Raw genomic sequence first — 17,266 nt, forward strand, 5'->3', positions numbered from 1 at the left:
TCCATTCAGACAGGTGTTGGTCCACACCTGCCCCCTCCAACTTCCCCCTCAGCAGTGACGGCTGGATTGTGTTGAAAGCACTGGAGAAGTCAAAGAACATGACCCTCACCATGCTTCCGGGGGACTCCAGATGAGATAGGGCTCGATGCAGCATGTAGATAATGGTGTCTTTAACCCCGATGCCAGGACGGTATGCAAACTGCAGCGGGTTGAGCGCCGAGCTCACCTGGGCACGGAGGTGGCTGAGGACAATCCTCTCCATGGTCTTCATCAGGTGGGAGGTCAGGGCAACGGGTCTGTAATGGTTCGGCTCCTTAGGATGAGGTATTTTGGGAACCGGGACAACACAGGATGTCTTCCATAGGGCTGGGACTTTCTCCAGGCTAAGAGTCAGGTTAAACATGTACAGGACCACTTCACTGAGCTGGTCTGCACACTTCCTGAGGACCCTGGGGCTGATGTGGTCAGGGCCTGTGGCCTTCCTGGCTTTAATCCTCCTTAACTCCTTCCTGACCTGGTCTGCCGTATTTAGGTCAAACGTATTTAGTGAGATATCGGAATGATTTATTGATTTTAAAGTCACATTGATCAAAGAGTGTTGGAGCCAGGGGTTCTCACCTCGTCCACTTTTACTTCCAGTAGCTGCTACTTTATAATCCCTTAAAATAAAAGTATTTTTCACCCCTTAACTCATGCAAATAGTAACATAAAATGGAGAATACCTTAGCATTTCACTGTCCCTTTACAAACAGGCTTGTTATTAAGGTTATTTAAGCATTTTAAATGAATGTACTCTTTCACACTGAAATATTACTGTAGTGAAATAGCATGCTGTCCACATACCTTTGGCCACATAATGTATTAGTACTACAAGTTACACAGTAGTAGTAGATGACTCGCAGTAATCCTCCTGTCATCGCCAGGTGAGGCGTTCACCTGTCTGGAAACTGCTGTCCGATTGGACGCCCTCCACAGACAGCTGCGTCTCCTTGGAGACAACAACCCTGTGAGCAAACTGCAGGTCAAGTTTGCCCCCCCCCCCACACACACACACACACACATACACACTCTCACTCTTGTTGTTCATAGTCACACGGGTGAGTTTGCATCAGAGCTACCTCTTCCCTCTTCCCTCTTCCAGGTGTGAACCCCAGCACTCTGATGAATCTATTCACCTATGAGAAAGGCTTCTGCTTCGTGTCGTACCTGTCGCAGCTGTGTGGAGATGTGCGGCGCTTCGACTGCTTCCTCAGGGTCAATAAACACACACACACACACACACACACACACATCGCTCCAACATCTCCCATAGCTGTTCAACTGGCCTGAGAGCTTCAGAACCGCAGCTGCTGATGCTCGATTTCCTGATATTTTCTGGAATCTCGGCCTTGTTCGGTGTTGCACTTAGCTACAGTTGGTTTTGATCTGCAGGTTTCAGAGGAGCAACCTCAGCACAAAGCTGCTGGTGCTGAGAAGAGCACACATGTAGCACCGAGCACGGACACACAGTCCAGACGGTGGAGGTGTGTTCTCACTCAGAACACGTGAAGTACTCCTTTACTTTTCAAATGCTCAGCGCTGTTTGTCGTGTGAAGGAAGAACAATAAGTCTATCGTCAAAGCAGCTTACATGGTTTGTCTTCAGCCGCGTTACCATGACAACAGAAAGTGTCTCACCTGCACAAACACCTGAGCAGCTCTGTCTGATGTGTTTCCAGGATTATATCTCAGAGTTTCAGTTTAAGAGCGTGGTGGCGCAGGACCTCATCGACTACTTCCTGAGCTACTTCCCGGAGCTGAAGGACGCTGCTGTGGCTCAGAGAGAAGGTGAGGAGCTGCTCACTACACCCACTGAGCTTTCTCTGGTTGGATTGTTTTCTGATGGTGCTGGGCAAGGCATAAGTGCTGCAGTAAGTACAGCATGCGCTCAGGTACACCTGTACAGGGGCGTGCAAGCCCACACGGCAGCCTTGCCACAACATCTGTCTGGGTGTAGCTCCTGATGTTTCACTCCTGGTCCTGGTTTCCCAGGTCTGGAGTTTGAGCGCTGGCTCAGTGGCTGTGGACCTCCTCTGTGTGAGCCGGATCTGTCCGCAGGGGGCGCTCTGATCCAGCCGGTGCAGGATCTGTGTGATCTATGGAGGACAAGCAAGCCCCCAGATCTGCAGACCCTGGTGACCTTTGACCTCTCAGCCTGGGGCACCTTTCAGATCGTCCTGTTCCTGGACCGCATGCTGGACCACTCGCCGCTGCCGCACGGTAATACTACTGCAGAAGTACTGATACAGCTAGTACTGCGGCAATGCAGTAATACTACTGTGGAAGTACTAATACTGCTAATACCGCTGCAGTGCATTAATAGTACTCCTACTGCTAATACTGGTAATAATAGTACTGCTACTGCCATACAGTAATAATATGGTAGTACAGGGTGGGCCACGGAAAAATAGCCCGCCTCCAGTACCGGTGCCGCGGGCATTATGGGCTACATTGCACAGGCTACTTTTCCGTGGCCCAATACTGCTAACACTGCTAGTAATAGTACTACTACAGGCACACAATAATACTACGGCAGTAGTATTACCAGTCTTTGGTATTTAGCTCGTCCTAATCTTAACTCGTTTTTAACTCGTTCCTTGTTGTTTTATGCTGTTTCTTATTCTGATAGGGATGTTTTTTATTTTGGGTTTTTAATACTTTGTAGTTTGTTTTGTATAGGCCTCCTAATAATACTAATTCTTGTGCCACACTGTACTGTTATACTACTGCTAGTAATAACAGAGTGCACACCGGCGGTATAGAGGACACGACGATGATGGAGACCGCTGTAACCATGGTAACTTTACATGACAACAGTGAGCCTTGAGCTTTTTTAGTTTTTGTGACTTTTCCTCTTAAGACTGACCCTGGTGCTGCTGTGAGCACAGATCCTTTCTCAGGGTTGTCAGTCACTGACTACACTCACCTGGTGACAAGAGCTCCCTGTCTGTCCACACCTGTCCAGATGTGATGCTGAGCCTCTCCAGCTGTTACTCGTCTCTGTTTGACGGTCTGAACGCCGAAGTTCAGATCCGCTGGTTGCAGATGGTGGTGAGGAACACATTCTACCCTGACCTGCCCCGAGTGCGAGCCTTCCTACACAAACATGTGAGGATGTGAATATGTCTGATACTACTGCCAGTACCACTACTACTACTACTACTGCTGTTAGGCTGGAATGTTTTCCTTTGATTCCTGTTAACATTTAAGATAAAGTAAAGATTTGTTGGAATTCACTGACCACAGCTCCCATGATGCTTTGCCAGCATCTCCATACCCTGTCCACCCTGTCTAATATTAAGCACAGAGAGACGAGCCGCCATCTAGGTACAGAGAAGCCTCCTGATGCTTGTATTGATGCAGATGCTCTGTTCACCACTAGAATCATCAGAACTGTGAATGTTCAGATGTAGAAACGTATTTATCCTGCAGGAGGCTTGGGCACATTGACGTGGATGGCAACTCTTATATTTCTGTTCTATAATATTTAAGTTGAACTTAGTTTCAAAGTTTATTCTTGTTTCTTGCTGCAGTGTAAAATGGCTGCCATGCGTTTGGGCGTCTTCATTAAAGTAGCACAAACATTTCATCGCAATCCTGGTGTTTCCATCTGTAAACATTAACATTTCCTGACCACAGACGTCCAGGATGTACACCGTGCCGCTGTACGAGGACCTGGTTGCTGGGGTGATGAAGTGTGTTGCCGTGGAGATTTTCTACCAGACGCAGCGCCGCCTGCATCCAAACCTCAGACGAACATTACAGCAGATCCTGTTCCAGTCTGGCACTGCCCCGACCAATCAGATGCCCCCCTCCCCCTCCACCTCACCCTCTATCTCCACACAGCTGCCACAGCCTGCTGCCACGGCAACTGCCTCCACTGCTACTGCTGCTGCTGGGACAACTGCTGCCATTGCTCTAAGAGATGTCAATGTCTCTGCATGAAGTCCACCTGTGCTGTCACATGATTGGTGGGTTGTTACAGATAAAGATGGTGACACCATCAGAGTAATGGCGTTGCCATGTCAACAGTGGCAGCTGACTGACAGTTACCAAAGGTGACTGTCAAAACACTTGACCGTGTCACGACAGGGAGTTCACTCCAGGTATGTCTGAAGTCTGAGTCGTGGCAGGAGGTCGCATCTGAGGTTAATTGGGGGAGAGGCCAGAGGTCACAGCATGACTGGTAGTTCATATCATATTCACCTGGAGCCTGAACTTTCTGTTTGGACCCGTTGTTCAGACTGTGGCTGGTGGCCCTGAGATGGGTCCAGTTGACTGCACAACAGTGAGTCTGGTGAAGACATTTTTACTTCTCAGTGCAATTTAACTTACAACTTGAAATAGGGTTTTCACTTTGTCCACCGCTCTCAGTAGAATCCGTTTCTGTCAGTTCACTTTGATTTCACTGGTCCCAGCAGCAGCTTCAGGTTCAGCTGAGTGACCTGAAACATTTATCAAGTACCCACAGGGAAGCTGACCTTGGTTTTTAAATGTTTTGACTTCAACGTAATGACCTGGTCTGGTGCACCGCCTCAGTTAGATTCTGTGACTGACGCTCAACTGCAGAACGCAGCCGGGAATTTGCTCTGTTTGTGTTATTTCTCTAAATTGCCCATAGGAGTGCATGTGCGTGTGTGTGATTGTTCGTCTATGTGTTAGCCCTGCAATGGATTGGCGACCTGTCCAGGGTGTACCCCGCCTTCGCCTGATTGTGGATTGGCTCCGGCCCCCCCTAAACAGTAGAAAATGAATGAATGAATGTGTTATCTCCCACAGAACCCGTCCAGACACCGACAGCACCAGTGAATGTGGTGTCCTTGGGGTTTAGCTGCTCTCCTGGACATACCTTTGTCATGAGCAGCTGATTGCAAACAGCTGATCTGTAGCAAATGAGGAGGAAGGTTGGCAGGAAAGTGCAGGACCTGGAAAGTCAAGTTTTTACTAATATTGGATGAAGGTTTGGAGAAAGTAGAGTGGTTTCCACCCACCATGTGAGTGAGGGGCCCTTGGGTGGAGGTTGTTCCAAGTTCATAGACGGGGAAGCAGCAGCTCACCACTCTGCTGCTTGTCCAGCTTTAACCAGCTATAGTAGAATGAACATGTGGGCATCGATGAAATGACTGGCTGGACCACAGGCCCGGGGCCCCAGGGTTCAGGCGCCCTGGGCCTGTGGCGTTGGAATTGACAGTTAATATTTCTTTCTAGAAAATCAATCAAATGACTAAAAAGAAGCCCAAAATGACGACAAATAGACACAAAGCCACTTCAGAGGGAGGGAGAATGCCCTCTGTTTGTAGTCTTTCAGTGGAGCTCCAGTGTGGGGGGGGTAGGGCTTTGTCCCAGAGTCCGTCTCTGAACATGGTCCTTCTGAACTGAGCGTGAACCAGACTTGTGGCCCTAACTGCTGTCTGATCCTGACACACCTGCAGACTTCACCTGAGTGGCCTTAACGCTGCCTTCAGTGCAGCTGGGAACTGGGATGTTTCTGAAGGAGTTCAGCTCGTCTGGTGCTGTTTTAACACTTCTGCTTTGCATCACCAGCAGTGAAGACGCAGATATGAAGTGGACTCATTTCCTGGGAACACAGCGGTGATCTCTGGAGGCTGAGACGAGCTGAAACTCCAGTCAGATGCCTGATTTCACTGCACAGGACGGTGACTTTGTTTATTTTATTAGATGTCCTCTGATCCACACTGACTGGAACATTAATCAGTCTGATAAGTAGGGGCTGCCTCTGAGGTGATCAGTCTTCAAGAAGTTAAAAAAAGAAATGTAAAAAACTATTTTTGTATTTTTACGTTTTGGTCATAAAATCTTCTTTGATGCTGAAACATATTGAATATTTTTAGCTTCGACCCAGAAGCAGCCGTCTGTCGCCAAACGTCCCACGGTTCCCAGCTGACCCTGAACGCCTCAGACAGATCTCTAATGAATGTCTGATAAAGAATAAAACTTGAAAGTACAAACTGTTTTGTTTTGTTTTTTACTGGCACTGTGGGATTCTGGGGGTTCATCAGAGCATGGTCTTATTCACAAAACCAATGACTTCAGAAATAATTTATTATTGCATTTCATATTTCTTGTTTAAAAGCAGAGAAACGCTTAATCTCGCCTCTTTCTTCAGTTGAAATAAACTTTCTCTTGTCTTCAACATACATTTTTAGGCGTTTTATTGTGTAGTTGCATAGATACACACTTATCTAGGAAGATCAGCAACACAATTTAATAATTTTCGTGAAATTCTTTAGTTTTATTTCCTCCACAAATTCAGATGTGAGAACATTATTTTCTAACCCCAATCATTTCTGCTCCCCCCCAAACGAGTGAATTAAAAAAGGAAGGGTAAAGTTAGACTTTCTTTATTTTTGAAAACACACTGGAAATGACTCCGACATGTGAGTCTGCTTCAGAATAAGGGCCGTGACGGGAAACACAGTAAAACTCTTCTCAGATGATTTAAAGCCTGCAGAGAGACACAGCGGCACGTTTTCATTGATGAAAAGCTGCATTTGCTCAGAAAATATTATCCCCACCCCCCACAGACGCGAATCCGAAGAAACACCAGTAAAGCAGATGAACTAGCAGAGCTGTATTGGTGGCCCCTGGTCCCGGCCCTGCAGCTCCTGTCATCAATGGGACTTTGACCTCCAGGATCAGGACCTGGGCGCTGTTGGGTGCCGAGTCCTGCACCTGGACCCTGAACCTCTTGTGCGCTCATTAACCCCTTCCATTTCTATCACATGCTCTTATTTTGAAGGGCCGCACCGGATGCAGTGCATCTTATTGCGGTAGCGTTGACGGCGGTGTGGCATCCGGGGGAGACTGAGCATCAGAGACCTGCGGCAGCCGGACCACACATCTGGACCAGAACAAACCGTGGATCTGACGAGGGTCTCGCGGGAGAGAGACTGGCAGGTGGAACAGCACGTGGACCATCAGGGAGACCGCCAGGTGGATCGGCACGTGCACCGACAGGGAGACCGATAACATCCCTCTCAACCCCCATCTGTTCCACCTGCAGGTCGGCGCGACGTTCCGGGCCGTTCCGGTGTCCATGGGGGACAGCATGGCGGAGGAGACCCGGGTCATCTACCACCTGGAGGACCAGGAGACCCCCTACTTGGTTCGAATCAACGTGCCCGCGCAGCGCGTCACCCTGGCGGACTTCAAACAGGTCCTGAACAAACCAAACGTAAAATTCTTCTTCAAGTCCGTGGACGCCGACTTCGGGTGAGTCACGTGATCTATAGTGGATCCCTATCAGAGATCAGCTGTGATCTCAAAACATGCTCATCATTAATACAGCTTCATATAATTCTATAATATTAGGTGATGTCATAGTATTGGCGTTTAGGTCCCAGTAGAGCCCTGACAGGTTTGAGTTGTTTTATGTGTTTTGGTTTATTGTGTATATTTTGTTATTTTGTGTTAAGCACTTTGGTCGACATGTAGTCCTGTTTAAGTGCAATATATGTTGATTTGATTTGATTTGGTTTGATTATACTTTATGTGGGCATTGTTCATTTATGTAATATTACAATATTAATCTTATAATAACACTTGACACAGGGAAGCCTAGACCTTATTATTAATATAGAGAAAAACCCGACAGCACTCTGTGACGGCAGGGAGGAAAAACTCCCTTTAACGGAAGAAACCTCCGACAGACCCCGGCTCTTGGTGGGCGGCCTTCTGCCTCGACCGGTTGGGGTGAGTGGATAGAGGAGAGAGGAAAGAAAAGAAAGGCTTGATAGCTAAAGGCTCTGCCTCCCATTCTACTTCTGTGGACTCTAGGAACCACAAGTAAACCTGCACTCTGAGAGCGAAGTGCTCTGTTAGGATGATAAGGCTCTACGAGGTCTTTAAGATACGATGGAGCCTTGTCATTAAGGGCTTTGTATGTTAGGAGAAGGATTTTAAATTCTATTCTGAATTTTACAGGGAGCCAGTGGAGAGAAGCTAATATGGGAGAGATATGATCTCTCTTGCTAGTTCCTGTCAGTCTGTGAACAGGAGGATGCATATAGTTTATCCATGTAAACGTATCTGGTCCGATGTGTTGTAAATACAGGAGGTTTTCTGTGCATCTCACTCATCTGTGCACGCTGCTCTGAATTCTGAGTCACTTTGATTTTTACTCTCTGAATTATTTATAACATCTTCAGGATATTTTTACAAGCAGATGAGACGTTGCGGTTTAATAACCGTTATATTCCATAGTGTCTGTACTGCACGGTGTGTCTGCTGACGCTGGACATGCAGGGACACACACCTGACATCTGATGATGATGGTGATGTGTTCACAGGGTGGTGAAGGAGGAGATCAGTGATGAAGATGCCAGGCTGCCCTGTGTGAATGGACGTGTCATCTGCTGGGTCAGAAACACACACAGTCACATTTGTCTTTCTGTACTTGTGAGGACTGACACTGATGCATTCACTGACCTGTGATTCTAGGGCCCATTCATTCAGCAGGCAGACCAGAAATGTCCTCACAACATACAAATGTCCTCACAGAGCAGGTACCGATGTGTTTCTCTTCCCGACTCCCTTTAGGTGGTGTCCGACGACACCTTTCATTCAGATTTTAAGGGGTCAGATATCCAGTCAGTGACCACGCCCTCCAGCCTAGCCCCACCTCCAACAGTGAGGACAGGTGGGATTGGAGACTCCAGACCTCCATCCTTCCAGTGAGTACCTGTCTAAATACACACCACACACAGCTCCTATAGTTTATACACATTTTGTACTTTACTGACTTTTAATGACAGGGAATTCTATAATATGTGCACAAGCGCAAAGATCTGGAGTGTAACACACAGGTTGACCTCATATTGAGGAATTAACGGGTTTGTCCAAAGAGTTTCTGCTGCATCTCAGACTCCATAGGGATTCTCACCAGGTTTTCAATCTGTGGTCCAGTTTCTCACAGAATAAATGTTAAATAGCAACAGCTTAACTGGCTGTCATTACGGAGATCAGACTGTCAGGATCAGTTATTTTTAGCTTTTATCTGTTAAAATATTCCAGGATCGAGCCTGGTGCAGACCTGTAGGTCCAGCTCAGGATGTCTGTACTTGTCACTCAGAAAAGTCATTCACAGCAACTTCACATCAAAGGAACAACACATAAACTAAAACAGTTCAGGTCTTGCAACTAGACGTTGACCCTGACCATGGAGGCTGCAGTCCCTGACAGAGGTGACTCAGGTAAGGTCTGAGAGCACAGCTGGTCCCACAGGACAGACAGTAGCTTCAGTGTTCAGATAAACACACATCATCTGTCTGTCTGTGTCAGTGCTGCAGCTGCCGGCAGCCATGATGAACTCCAGGGGTCAGAGGTCACACATGTCGATTCACCATCAGAGTGGAGAGAGAGAGACAGGAGCGACCGAGGTAAGACTGCACAGAGGGAGGGTTTTATTCTCCTTAGCCAGGACGGTGGGGACATGAAGAAGACATATAAGTGAGAAGAACAAAAAGCACATCAACACAGGGAGCTATGCCACATTAATATAAACACAGTTTGGTGCATTGTCTTTAATTTCATGGAATCTGCAGACAGGTCTGATCCTGCTGCTCCGTATTTTTGATTGGCTGCCATCTCCGCAGGTGGGTGCCTGAATGGACATGCCCATCAGCCAGATGGTCAGAATGGGGAGGAGCCAGCAGGTGGAGGTGACAGCTCGTCAACCCAACAGAGCAGCGAGCTGGAGACGACCAGTTTCTGCTCGTCTGAGGAAGACTCAGGAGGACGGTCAGACACACCCACACATAAGTTTGTACTTGTGTACTTGTAAGGCAACATCATGCTAACCTCTAACCCGAACCTGGACTTGATCCTGGACCTAGACCGCTGTTATTCACACCTGTTCCACCTTTTTATGGAGCTAACAGTTTGCCCCAGCTTCCAGTGTTTGTGCTAAGGCTAAACATCACAAACAAAATATTTGCTGCTACGTCATGTTTGAAAAGCAGCCAATTCCCTTCCTAAATCTGGCAGTATCTCTGACACACAGATCAGCTGTGACTACCAGGACGTTGACTGGAAACACACTGTACTTTGGGGGATTTGATGGAACTAACGGTTTCCTTCTGTCACCAGTCTTTATGCTAAGCTAGGCTAACCACGTACTACAGCCACAGATGTGACACTGATGTTTAAAATGGTGACCTGCTCTTTTAAACATCAACACAGGAGCCCTCTGTCATGTGACTCACCTACACCATCGGCAGCTCTTTGACTGGTCTGTTTGCTGTCACATACTCACCTGCCCTCAGGCTGTTTTCTCCTGCTGCTCCAGTAAACCTGTTCAGGCTCTGCTCTCTGCCACCTGCTCTGATTGGCTGATGCAGGTCATGTGACCAGCATCCAGCTGGCATTGTCCTACACATAAAAGAGTCCCTGCTGAAATAATGTGTCCCTGTGTCAGTCACATTCTTCTTCGCTTTTTATTTACTGCATATGTTTTTACTTATATTTGTAATTTATCATCTTTCCAGTCGTGCACAGGAATTTGTAGAGTTCAGGGTTTTAGATTTGGAGTTTTTATTCATGAATGGTTCAGCACTTTTTTTGACATTATCTAACCTTTTGTCACATTTCTGAAAGGTCTGGTTGTTGGATTACTGTTATCTTTGTATTTTTTACAGGTTTACTTTTTAGGTTTTTGATTTGTCATATTTAGTTTTAAAAGGTTAGTTTTCTTATTCTTATATTTTCATATGTACATGTTTTTGGCCTGATATTATTTATAAACTTTTTTTAAAATTTTGTTTGTCCATTGTTTTTGTTCTTATTTGTTCACTTACCAATTTTATATTACATTGTTTATATTATATGACATATTTATTTTCTTTTATTATTGTTTTTGTTCATATTTTATATTACTTATGTTTTTGGCTTCTATTTTTACACCTGATATGTCGCTGAGCTTTTGAACATGACATGACATGTTCATGTATTTCTCTCTGTGATGTCACATCAGGTTCAGCCAATCAACAGAGCAGAGCAGCTCCTCGCCGCGACTTGTTCTGCGACAGCGCCGCCGGCACCGAAAACCCAAAGCGCTGCAGATGGAGAGGGTAAACAGACAGTAACGCACAGCGATGAGGGAAACAGCTTTACTGATCTGTCCTTCATTTCCTGTCTTTTACCTGTGTGTCTGTGTCAGTCTGTGTCTTTCAGCAGTGTCACTGACTCCACCATGTCGCTCAACATCATCACTGTAACTCTAAATATGGGTGAGTACACAGCCACACTTCACACACAGGGACATTAAAATCACAGTTCTCATCATGTCAGCTGCTGCTTCCCGTCTGTCTATCCACCTGTCTGTCTCTCCACCTGTCTGACCCTCCACCTGCCTGACTCTCCATCTGCCTGTCTCTCCACCACCTGGGGAAATCATTGGCAGAAAATTAACATTTTGCTGTGGATAGGTGGGCTTCAGCTGAGCACACGAGTGGTGTAAAATACTGACCAGAACTTGGTAAAGTTTCCCATGATTCCAACTCACACAGCTGGCCACACTTTCCTTGGTCATGTTAAGCAGTGCAATGGATCGGTGCCCAGTCAGATTCCACAATTTAAACACACCACTTGCCAGTGATAATGCAAAATGATGAGAGTGTCCAAAACCTCAGTTTAACACTTGCTACAGTCAAATAGGTCTGTGCCCAACCAGTGCTTTGTTAGCTCACACTGGTGCAACTTGGAGCAGTTTTTATGCAAAATACAGGCAAAACCACCCCACACCCAAGTCTGTTCCCACTTCAATCAGAGTTCCGAACACAATTAATAATAACATAAAGGAATAATTCTGCAACTGAGTTTCACAGCGTCGAACTCTGATACGAACGGCATCAGCTTGATGAAGTAGAGAGTTACTGAGAATTGCTTGAATGTCGGGGTCAGTCATTTGTGTGGCATATTCAGGGTCATTTACGCAGCACGTGGTGGGGCGCAGGGTCATTTGCGTAGGGTTCTGGGAGCTGCGGTTTAGTATGCAGGGAGGCAAGGGAGGGAGGGCGTGTGACATCCACAGAGAGCCAGGACCCTTGCTGACCCCTGTCTATAATTCATCCCCTGGAATATGAGGCACATCAAACCTTGGTTCCTTCCCACCCAAAAAGAGGAGAGCGAACCTCTTCACTTTGTTGCAAAGCACTCTGACCTCGTATTAAAGCGAACAGCAAGAGAAATGCAGGAAACGCTGGCCATTAAATTTTCAGCGGCGTCCCAGGAGAGCGTTTCCAGCAGGCCCTCGATTCATGGATGAGAGAAGACTGAGGAAAGGCCCCATGCTAACAGGAGAAAAGTAAAGGAAAAGGAGGGAGGTGTGTGCGTGTTTGGGTCCAATGTTTACCCTTCTTTCATACATCCATGTGCAAACAGGTAATGGCACATCTAAAATTCCTGCAAATATCTACAACTAAATGCATAAATGAGACAGAACAGAGTGGATAACCTGTGTGTCTGTGTTTGGGCAGAGCTGGGGATAAATGAAGCGCTAATATAAAAGCTGGACCAGGCCTTAGGGGAGACACAACCCTCCCTCTATCCCTTTTTTCTCGGTTTTCTCTCGCTCCCTGTCTGTTAACCGCAGGTATTCAGCTCCAGTTCCGGAGGTTTCATTAGGAATGCAGATATCAAAGCGTGTGTGTGTGTGTGTGTGTGTGTGTGTGTGCGCGCGCATGGGGGATAAAAGAGGGGTGTCAAATAGAACTTACCAGATGTTCTAATCCGGCTTTGATGTTCTCAGCGTCCCTGCAATACAACAACACATTTGTCCCACTGTAAATAAAGTGTAGTTGCAAAACATAATTTAAGAAAGAGCATTTTTGTATCCACAATCCACACAGAGAAAAATAAACACATAGGAGACAGAAAAACCTCTATTCGAGTGAGCACTGTGAACATTTCTGAACCAGTCCCTGAATATCTTAGCACATTTATCTGGAACATTACCCCGACTAATTGTAAAGGGCATATTAGGGGCAGCAACTAATATTTATTTTTATTATTGATTAATCTACCCATCATTTTCTCAGTCACTCTATTCATTGTCTGGCCTGTAGCACATTAGCAGCGAACAACACACAATGTTTCCGGAGGCTAAGGTGATGTCGTTAAATGTCTTGTCGTGTCTGTTTGCAGAAAAGAGTAAGAAAACCAGAAATATTCACCACTGAGAAGATGAAGCAAGTTAATTTTTGCCATTGTTTTTCTTGAACAAATTACTTAAAGGACACTTTCCACTTGTCTCTCTCTCCATGTCTCTCTGTCAGAGAGGTATAACTTCCTGGGGATCAGTATCGTAGGTCAGAGTAACGACAGAGGAGATGGAGGGATTTACATTGGCTCAATTATGAAGGGTGGAGCAGTGGCAGCAGACGGACGCATAGAACCTGGAGACATGTTACTGCAGGTAATACTACAGTACTGTTAGTACTACTACTCAGACTAGGGCTGTAGTAGTACTAATAAAACCAACATCAGTATTTTCTTGTTTCAGGTGAACGACATCAACTTTGAGAATATGAGTAATGACGACGCTGTTCGAGTCCTCAGAGAAATCGTTCACCAGCCAGGGTCAGTTGACTGTTAATTACTAGTGCTGCGTCGTCTTCTTCTGCTCCTGCTTTTATTACACCACGTCCTTACTGTGGCACCTTTAGCGCCACCCTGTGGTTCTCAGTGTGGCTGCTCCTTTAGACAGTGAAACCAAAGAACAGTACCTCTCAATTTCCTTTAATTGCATGCGTGTTTCCCTTGCTTGCATCTTTTTCTTGTATCTTGGTCCTAACCACGTAAGATATGAGGAAAAATTGGAAGTCAAGAAAATCATACTAGGACAGAGGAACCATGATTTAAAGACATGACCTTTCCTTCGATCCATCATTCCTTTGATCCATCATCTGAAGCGTCCAATCACAAACTCATTTCTGATAAAGGGGCGTGTTGTTCCAAAAGTACACAACTTGGTCTATGTGCTTACATCAGAATGCACTTAATGTTGATTACAGCATAAACAAGCTCTCTTGGGGACCCTTTGGTGGCCACAAGGGGCCCTAAGCGGGTGCCTCGAACCAGCTCTACCAGGAGAAGATTGTTGGAGACTTTCACCAGTGCGGTTTCTGTATCTGGCTACACTGCTACCAGCTCAGTCAAACACTAGGTGAATCCCAGTCCTCTTATTTTATTGTTCCAAGGTCCTCGATGATTCTTCCTCAGTCCAGAAGTTGTTCTGGTCCATCATGATGAAGGACATCCCAAAGCTCTTAGGACCAAGGAGTGAGGAGGCTGCCTGGAGGCGCTGTAATCAAGGACACAGAAGTGCGTCCTTCACAGAAGTCTGTTACGGATTGACATGCCCCTTTATCTGAAATCAGTTAGTGACTGGACGCTTGGCATAGGGATCAGAGGAGAGGACGTCTCATGTAAGGTGAAAAGTATTTCCTGGGTTCCTCTCTCCTCGCAGTTTCTCCTTGCATCTTACATGGACGGGACTAAGATGCAAAGGAAATAAATGACTGAAGGAAATGTGGATGCAGTTCTTGGAACTGGGCTTTACCTGCTGTGGCACATAGCAGCAACACATCCCTGTTAGTCTGAAAGGTCTAATCCTGTCTGTCTGTCTGTAGTTCAGTGACGTTAACCGTGGCAAAGTGTTGGGATCCAAACCCACGAGGCTGCTTCACGCTGCCGAGGAGTGAGTCAACACTAGCAACAACACAATCTTAAGTTCTTCACACACTGACTGATGCATTACTGTGTCCATCACTTTAATGCTGCAGCTGGTAAAGGTGGAGCTGATGGTAACTACCTTATATACTTATACTGTGAAGTACTTTCCGTCCGACTGGGTAGCTGGTGGATTTCCTACTGGGATCAATAGAGTCTGATGGTTCTACTGGGTTTGATTCATCTGATTCTGGACCTGAAGTTATCAGGTACATGTAGTGCAGTAAAAAATACACGGTTTGTCTCTGACATGGAGCGAAGTCACAGGATGAAGGAGCAGGACATGGAAGTACTCAGCTAATGTACAAGTACCTTAAAATTGTACTTAAAGACTGGATTAATGAACTAGCATCAGGACTCCAGAGAAAATGCTTCCCTCAACTGATACTTTTGTACTTCTACTGAAGTGACATTTTGACTGCAGGACTTTTACTTGTAATAGAGTATTAGTACAGTACTACTATTTGTACATTACTGCTTGTATTTAAGATAAGGACCTGAGTACTTCTTCCACTACTGGTCACGTCTTGGTATGAATCAGGCCCCAGTGAAACACTGGCTGCTTCTTGCTGTCTGAGGAACCAGACAGGAGGATTTATTACAAATACATGTGACTGTGTCTGATCCAGAAGGGTCTGGTTCTAAACCTGTCGTTGTTCTACCCTCCATCACATTCCTGAAGGTGAGCCGGTCCGTCCCATCGACCCTGCTGCCTGGGTGTCCCACACCGCTGCCATGACAGGGAGGCTCCTCCCTCATTATGGTAGGACTCCCATCAGCCACCGCAGCATCCCTCCATCCTCCGCCTGTCCAGCCATGAGAACCAACCATGATCCAGCTCTGCCCTGGTGTTTTTCAGGTGCCCGTGAGGAGAACCATCTCAACATCCACAGCGACATGACAGCCGTTGTCAAGGCGATGGCCAATCCCGAGTCAGGTCTGGAGGTTCGGGACAGGATGTGGCTGAAGATCACCATCCCCAACGCCTTCATCGGTAAGACGGCCAGGTCGCAGCGTGCAGAACCAAGCTGAGGCTTGGGACTCAGAAACAGGCCAACATAAATATTGCTCACCACATACCTGCAGCCTTTCCTGAGTGTTTTTGTCACACCTGTGAGCACAATCACACCATCAACCCACCTGTTGGTTCTAGTTTCTAACTTATATTTTAATGTCAGCTTCTCATATAATGCAGAGATGTGAAGACAAAAGTTTTTGTTTATCCAGATTCCTGCCTCTTGCACGTGTCCAGCTTTATGGACATTAAAACACAGATCACAGAATGAAACAACAGAACCAAATATGAGACTGCACAAAGGAAGGAGGAGAATAAATAGCTACATTAAAAAGTTTACTGTATTTCAGTAACACTAAATCAGGCACTTGAAAACATCATCCTCCGCACAAGGTTTAAGAACCTGGTGATGAACTAAGGTGTGGGTGCATGAAACTGGTTGCACTCTGCTGATGTGTGTAGCTGCTAGAGAGGCACAGCCAGGCAGGTTTAACGCTGACACTGTCAGAGAATACAGAACGCACAGGCGGAGCTGTGGGGTTGACATGGGCAGCATTTTGGAAACAGGACAGAGTCTTGCAACAACAGATGCAATGGGTTAAATGTTCTCAGCACACTCAGAGTAAGTACTTTACAGTGACTGCATCTCAGTTTTAGGTCCAAGGTCATTGTCTCCGCAGGGTTCACTTCGCTGAGCAGTGCAGTTTGGTCGTCCTCGGCTGGGTCGATAGTCTGCAGCCACTCCTGTGATAGCTGTCTCGCTAACAGCCAGAGGGTTTTCAGAAGGTATTCATCCTGTGCCATGAGGTCGTCCGGCATTTTTCCCAGGCATACTGTGACCAAAGACAGTTGACTTCTACTCCAGAGATGTTCACTGTTTCCTTAGTAATGTCTTGCCCATACAATACAAGTCACAGTCAGGACCAGGAGGTATGGGAATGGTCAGCCACACTGTCTCCAGTGCTCACCCTGTCCCTGCTAAACCTCTGCATGAATCTCACTACTGGAGTGACTAAATGTTTTAACAGGTTCTGCCAGAAGAACTGTGTTGTAGGACCTGGAGCTGCTGCTCTTACTCTGGCTTTCCATGAGTTGTCCTGACACCTTCAGTTTCTCCTATGAGTCGCACACAGCTCACCCTCAGTCCGCCTGTCCCTCCAGGTTCAGACGTGGTGGACTGGCTTCACTGTAACGTGGAGGGTTTCACCGACCGCCGTGAAGCTCGGAAGTACGCAGGAAACCTTCTGAAGGCCGGATACATCCGACACACCGTCAACAAGGTCACCTTCTCTGAGCAGTGCTACTACGTGTTTGGAGACCTCTGTGGAGGTGAGGATGGGCTCAGCACCCTATATAGGGCTTAACATTTCATCTCACTCTTCTGAGCATTCAGATAAGAGTCCTGCACAGATTGGCTGGGCAAACCTGCAGCCACACAGCTCATACCTGCAGTTGTTTTTGCATT

At 46.5% G+C, this 17,266-nt stretch overlaps 2 protein-coding genes across 4 annotated transcripts in view; both read left to right on the forward strand.

Annotated features, from left to right (window-relative positions):
• rnpepl1 (arginyl aminopeptidase like 1) overlaps window positions 1-4,713 on the forward strand; it is a 10,665-nt gene extending 5,952 nt beyond the window's left edge. Inside the window, 6 exon segments of the mRNA XM_020621839.1 lie at window positions 924-1,032; window positions 1,137-1,254; window positions 1,718-1,826; window positions 2,031-2,258; window positions 3,004-3,146; window positions 3,678-4,713. Of these exon segments, the coding sequence (XP_020477495.1) occupies window positions 924-1,032; window positions 1,137-1,254; window positions 1,718-1,826; window positions 2,031-2,258; window positions 3,004-3,146; window positions 3,678-3,983 (1,013 nt within the window). The 3' untranslated portion in view covers window positions 3,984-4,713.
• Window positions 4,714-4,760: 47 nt separating this feature from the next.
• The window catches only part of dvl3b (dishevelled segment polarity protein 3b), an 18,259-nt gene continuing 5,753 nt past the window's right edge, over window positions 4,761-17,266 (forward strand). Inside the window, exons 1-13 of one of the 3 annotated variants that reach the window (XM_020621803.1) lie at window positions 4,761-6,992; window positions 7,063-7,271; window positions 8,348-8,417; window positions 8,598-8,731; window positions 9,339-9,436; window positions 9,653-9,797; window positions 11,029-11,125; window positions 11,215-11,284; window positions 13,331-13,470; window positions 13,558-13,634; window positions 14,687-14,754; window positions 15,469-15,780; window positions 16,963-17,130. In XM_020621803.1, coding sequence (XP_020477459.1) covers window positions 7,096-7,271; window positions 8,348-8,417; window positions 8,598-8,731; window positions 9,339-9,436; window positions 9,653-9,797; window positions 11,029-11,125; window positions 11,215-11,284; window positions 13,331-13,470; window positions 13,558-13,634; window positions 14,687-14,754; window positions 15,469-15,780; window positions 16,963-17,130 — 1,555 coding nt within the window. In that variant the 5' untranslated portion in view covers window positions 4,761-6,992; window positions 7,063-7,095. Of the gene's footprint in view, window positions 7,272-8,347; window positions 8,418-8,597; window positions 8,732-9,338; window positions 9,437-9,652; window positions 9,798-11,028; window positions 11,126-11,214; window positions 11,285-13,330; window positions 13,471-13,557; window positions 13,635-14,686; window positions 14,755-15,468; window positions 15,781-16,962; window positions 17,131-17,266 lie in introns of all 3 variants that reach the window. The other 2 variants (XM_020621804.1, XM_020621802.1) reach the window with 2 other exon arrangements.

The sequence above is a fragment of the Monopterus albus genome, unplaced genomic scaffold, assembly GCF_001952655.1.
Source record: "Monopterus albus unplaced genomic scaffold, M_albus_1.0 scaffold268.1, whole genome shotgun sequence".
Lineage (NCBI taxonomy): Eukaryota > Metazoa > Chordata > Actinopteri > Synbranchiformes > Synbranchidae > Monopterus > Monopterus albus.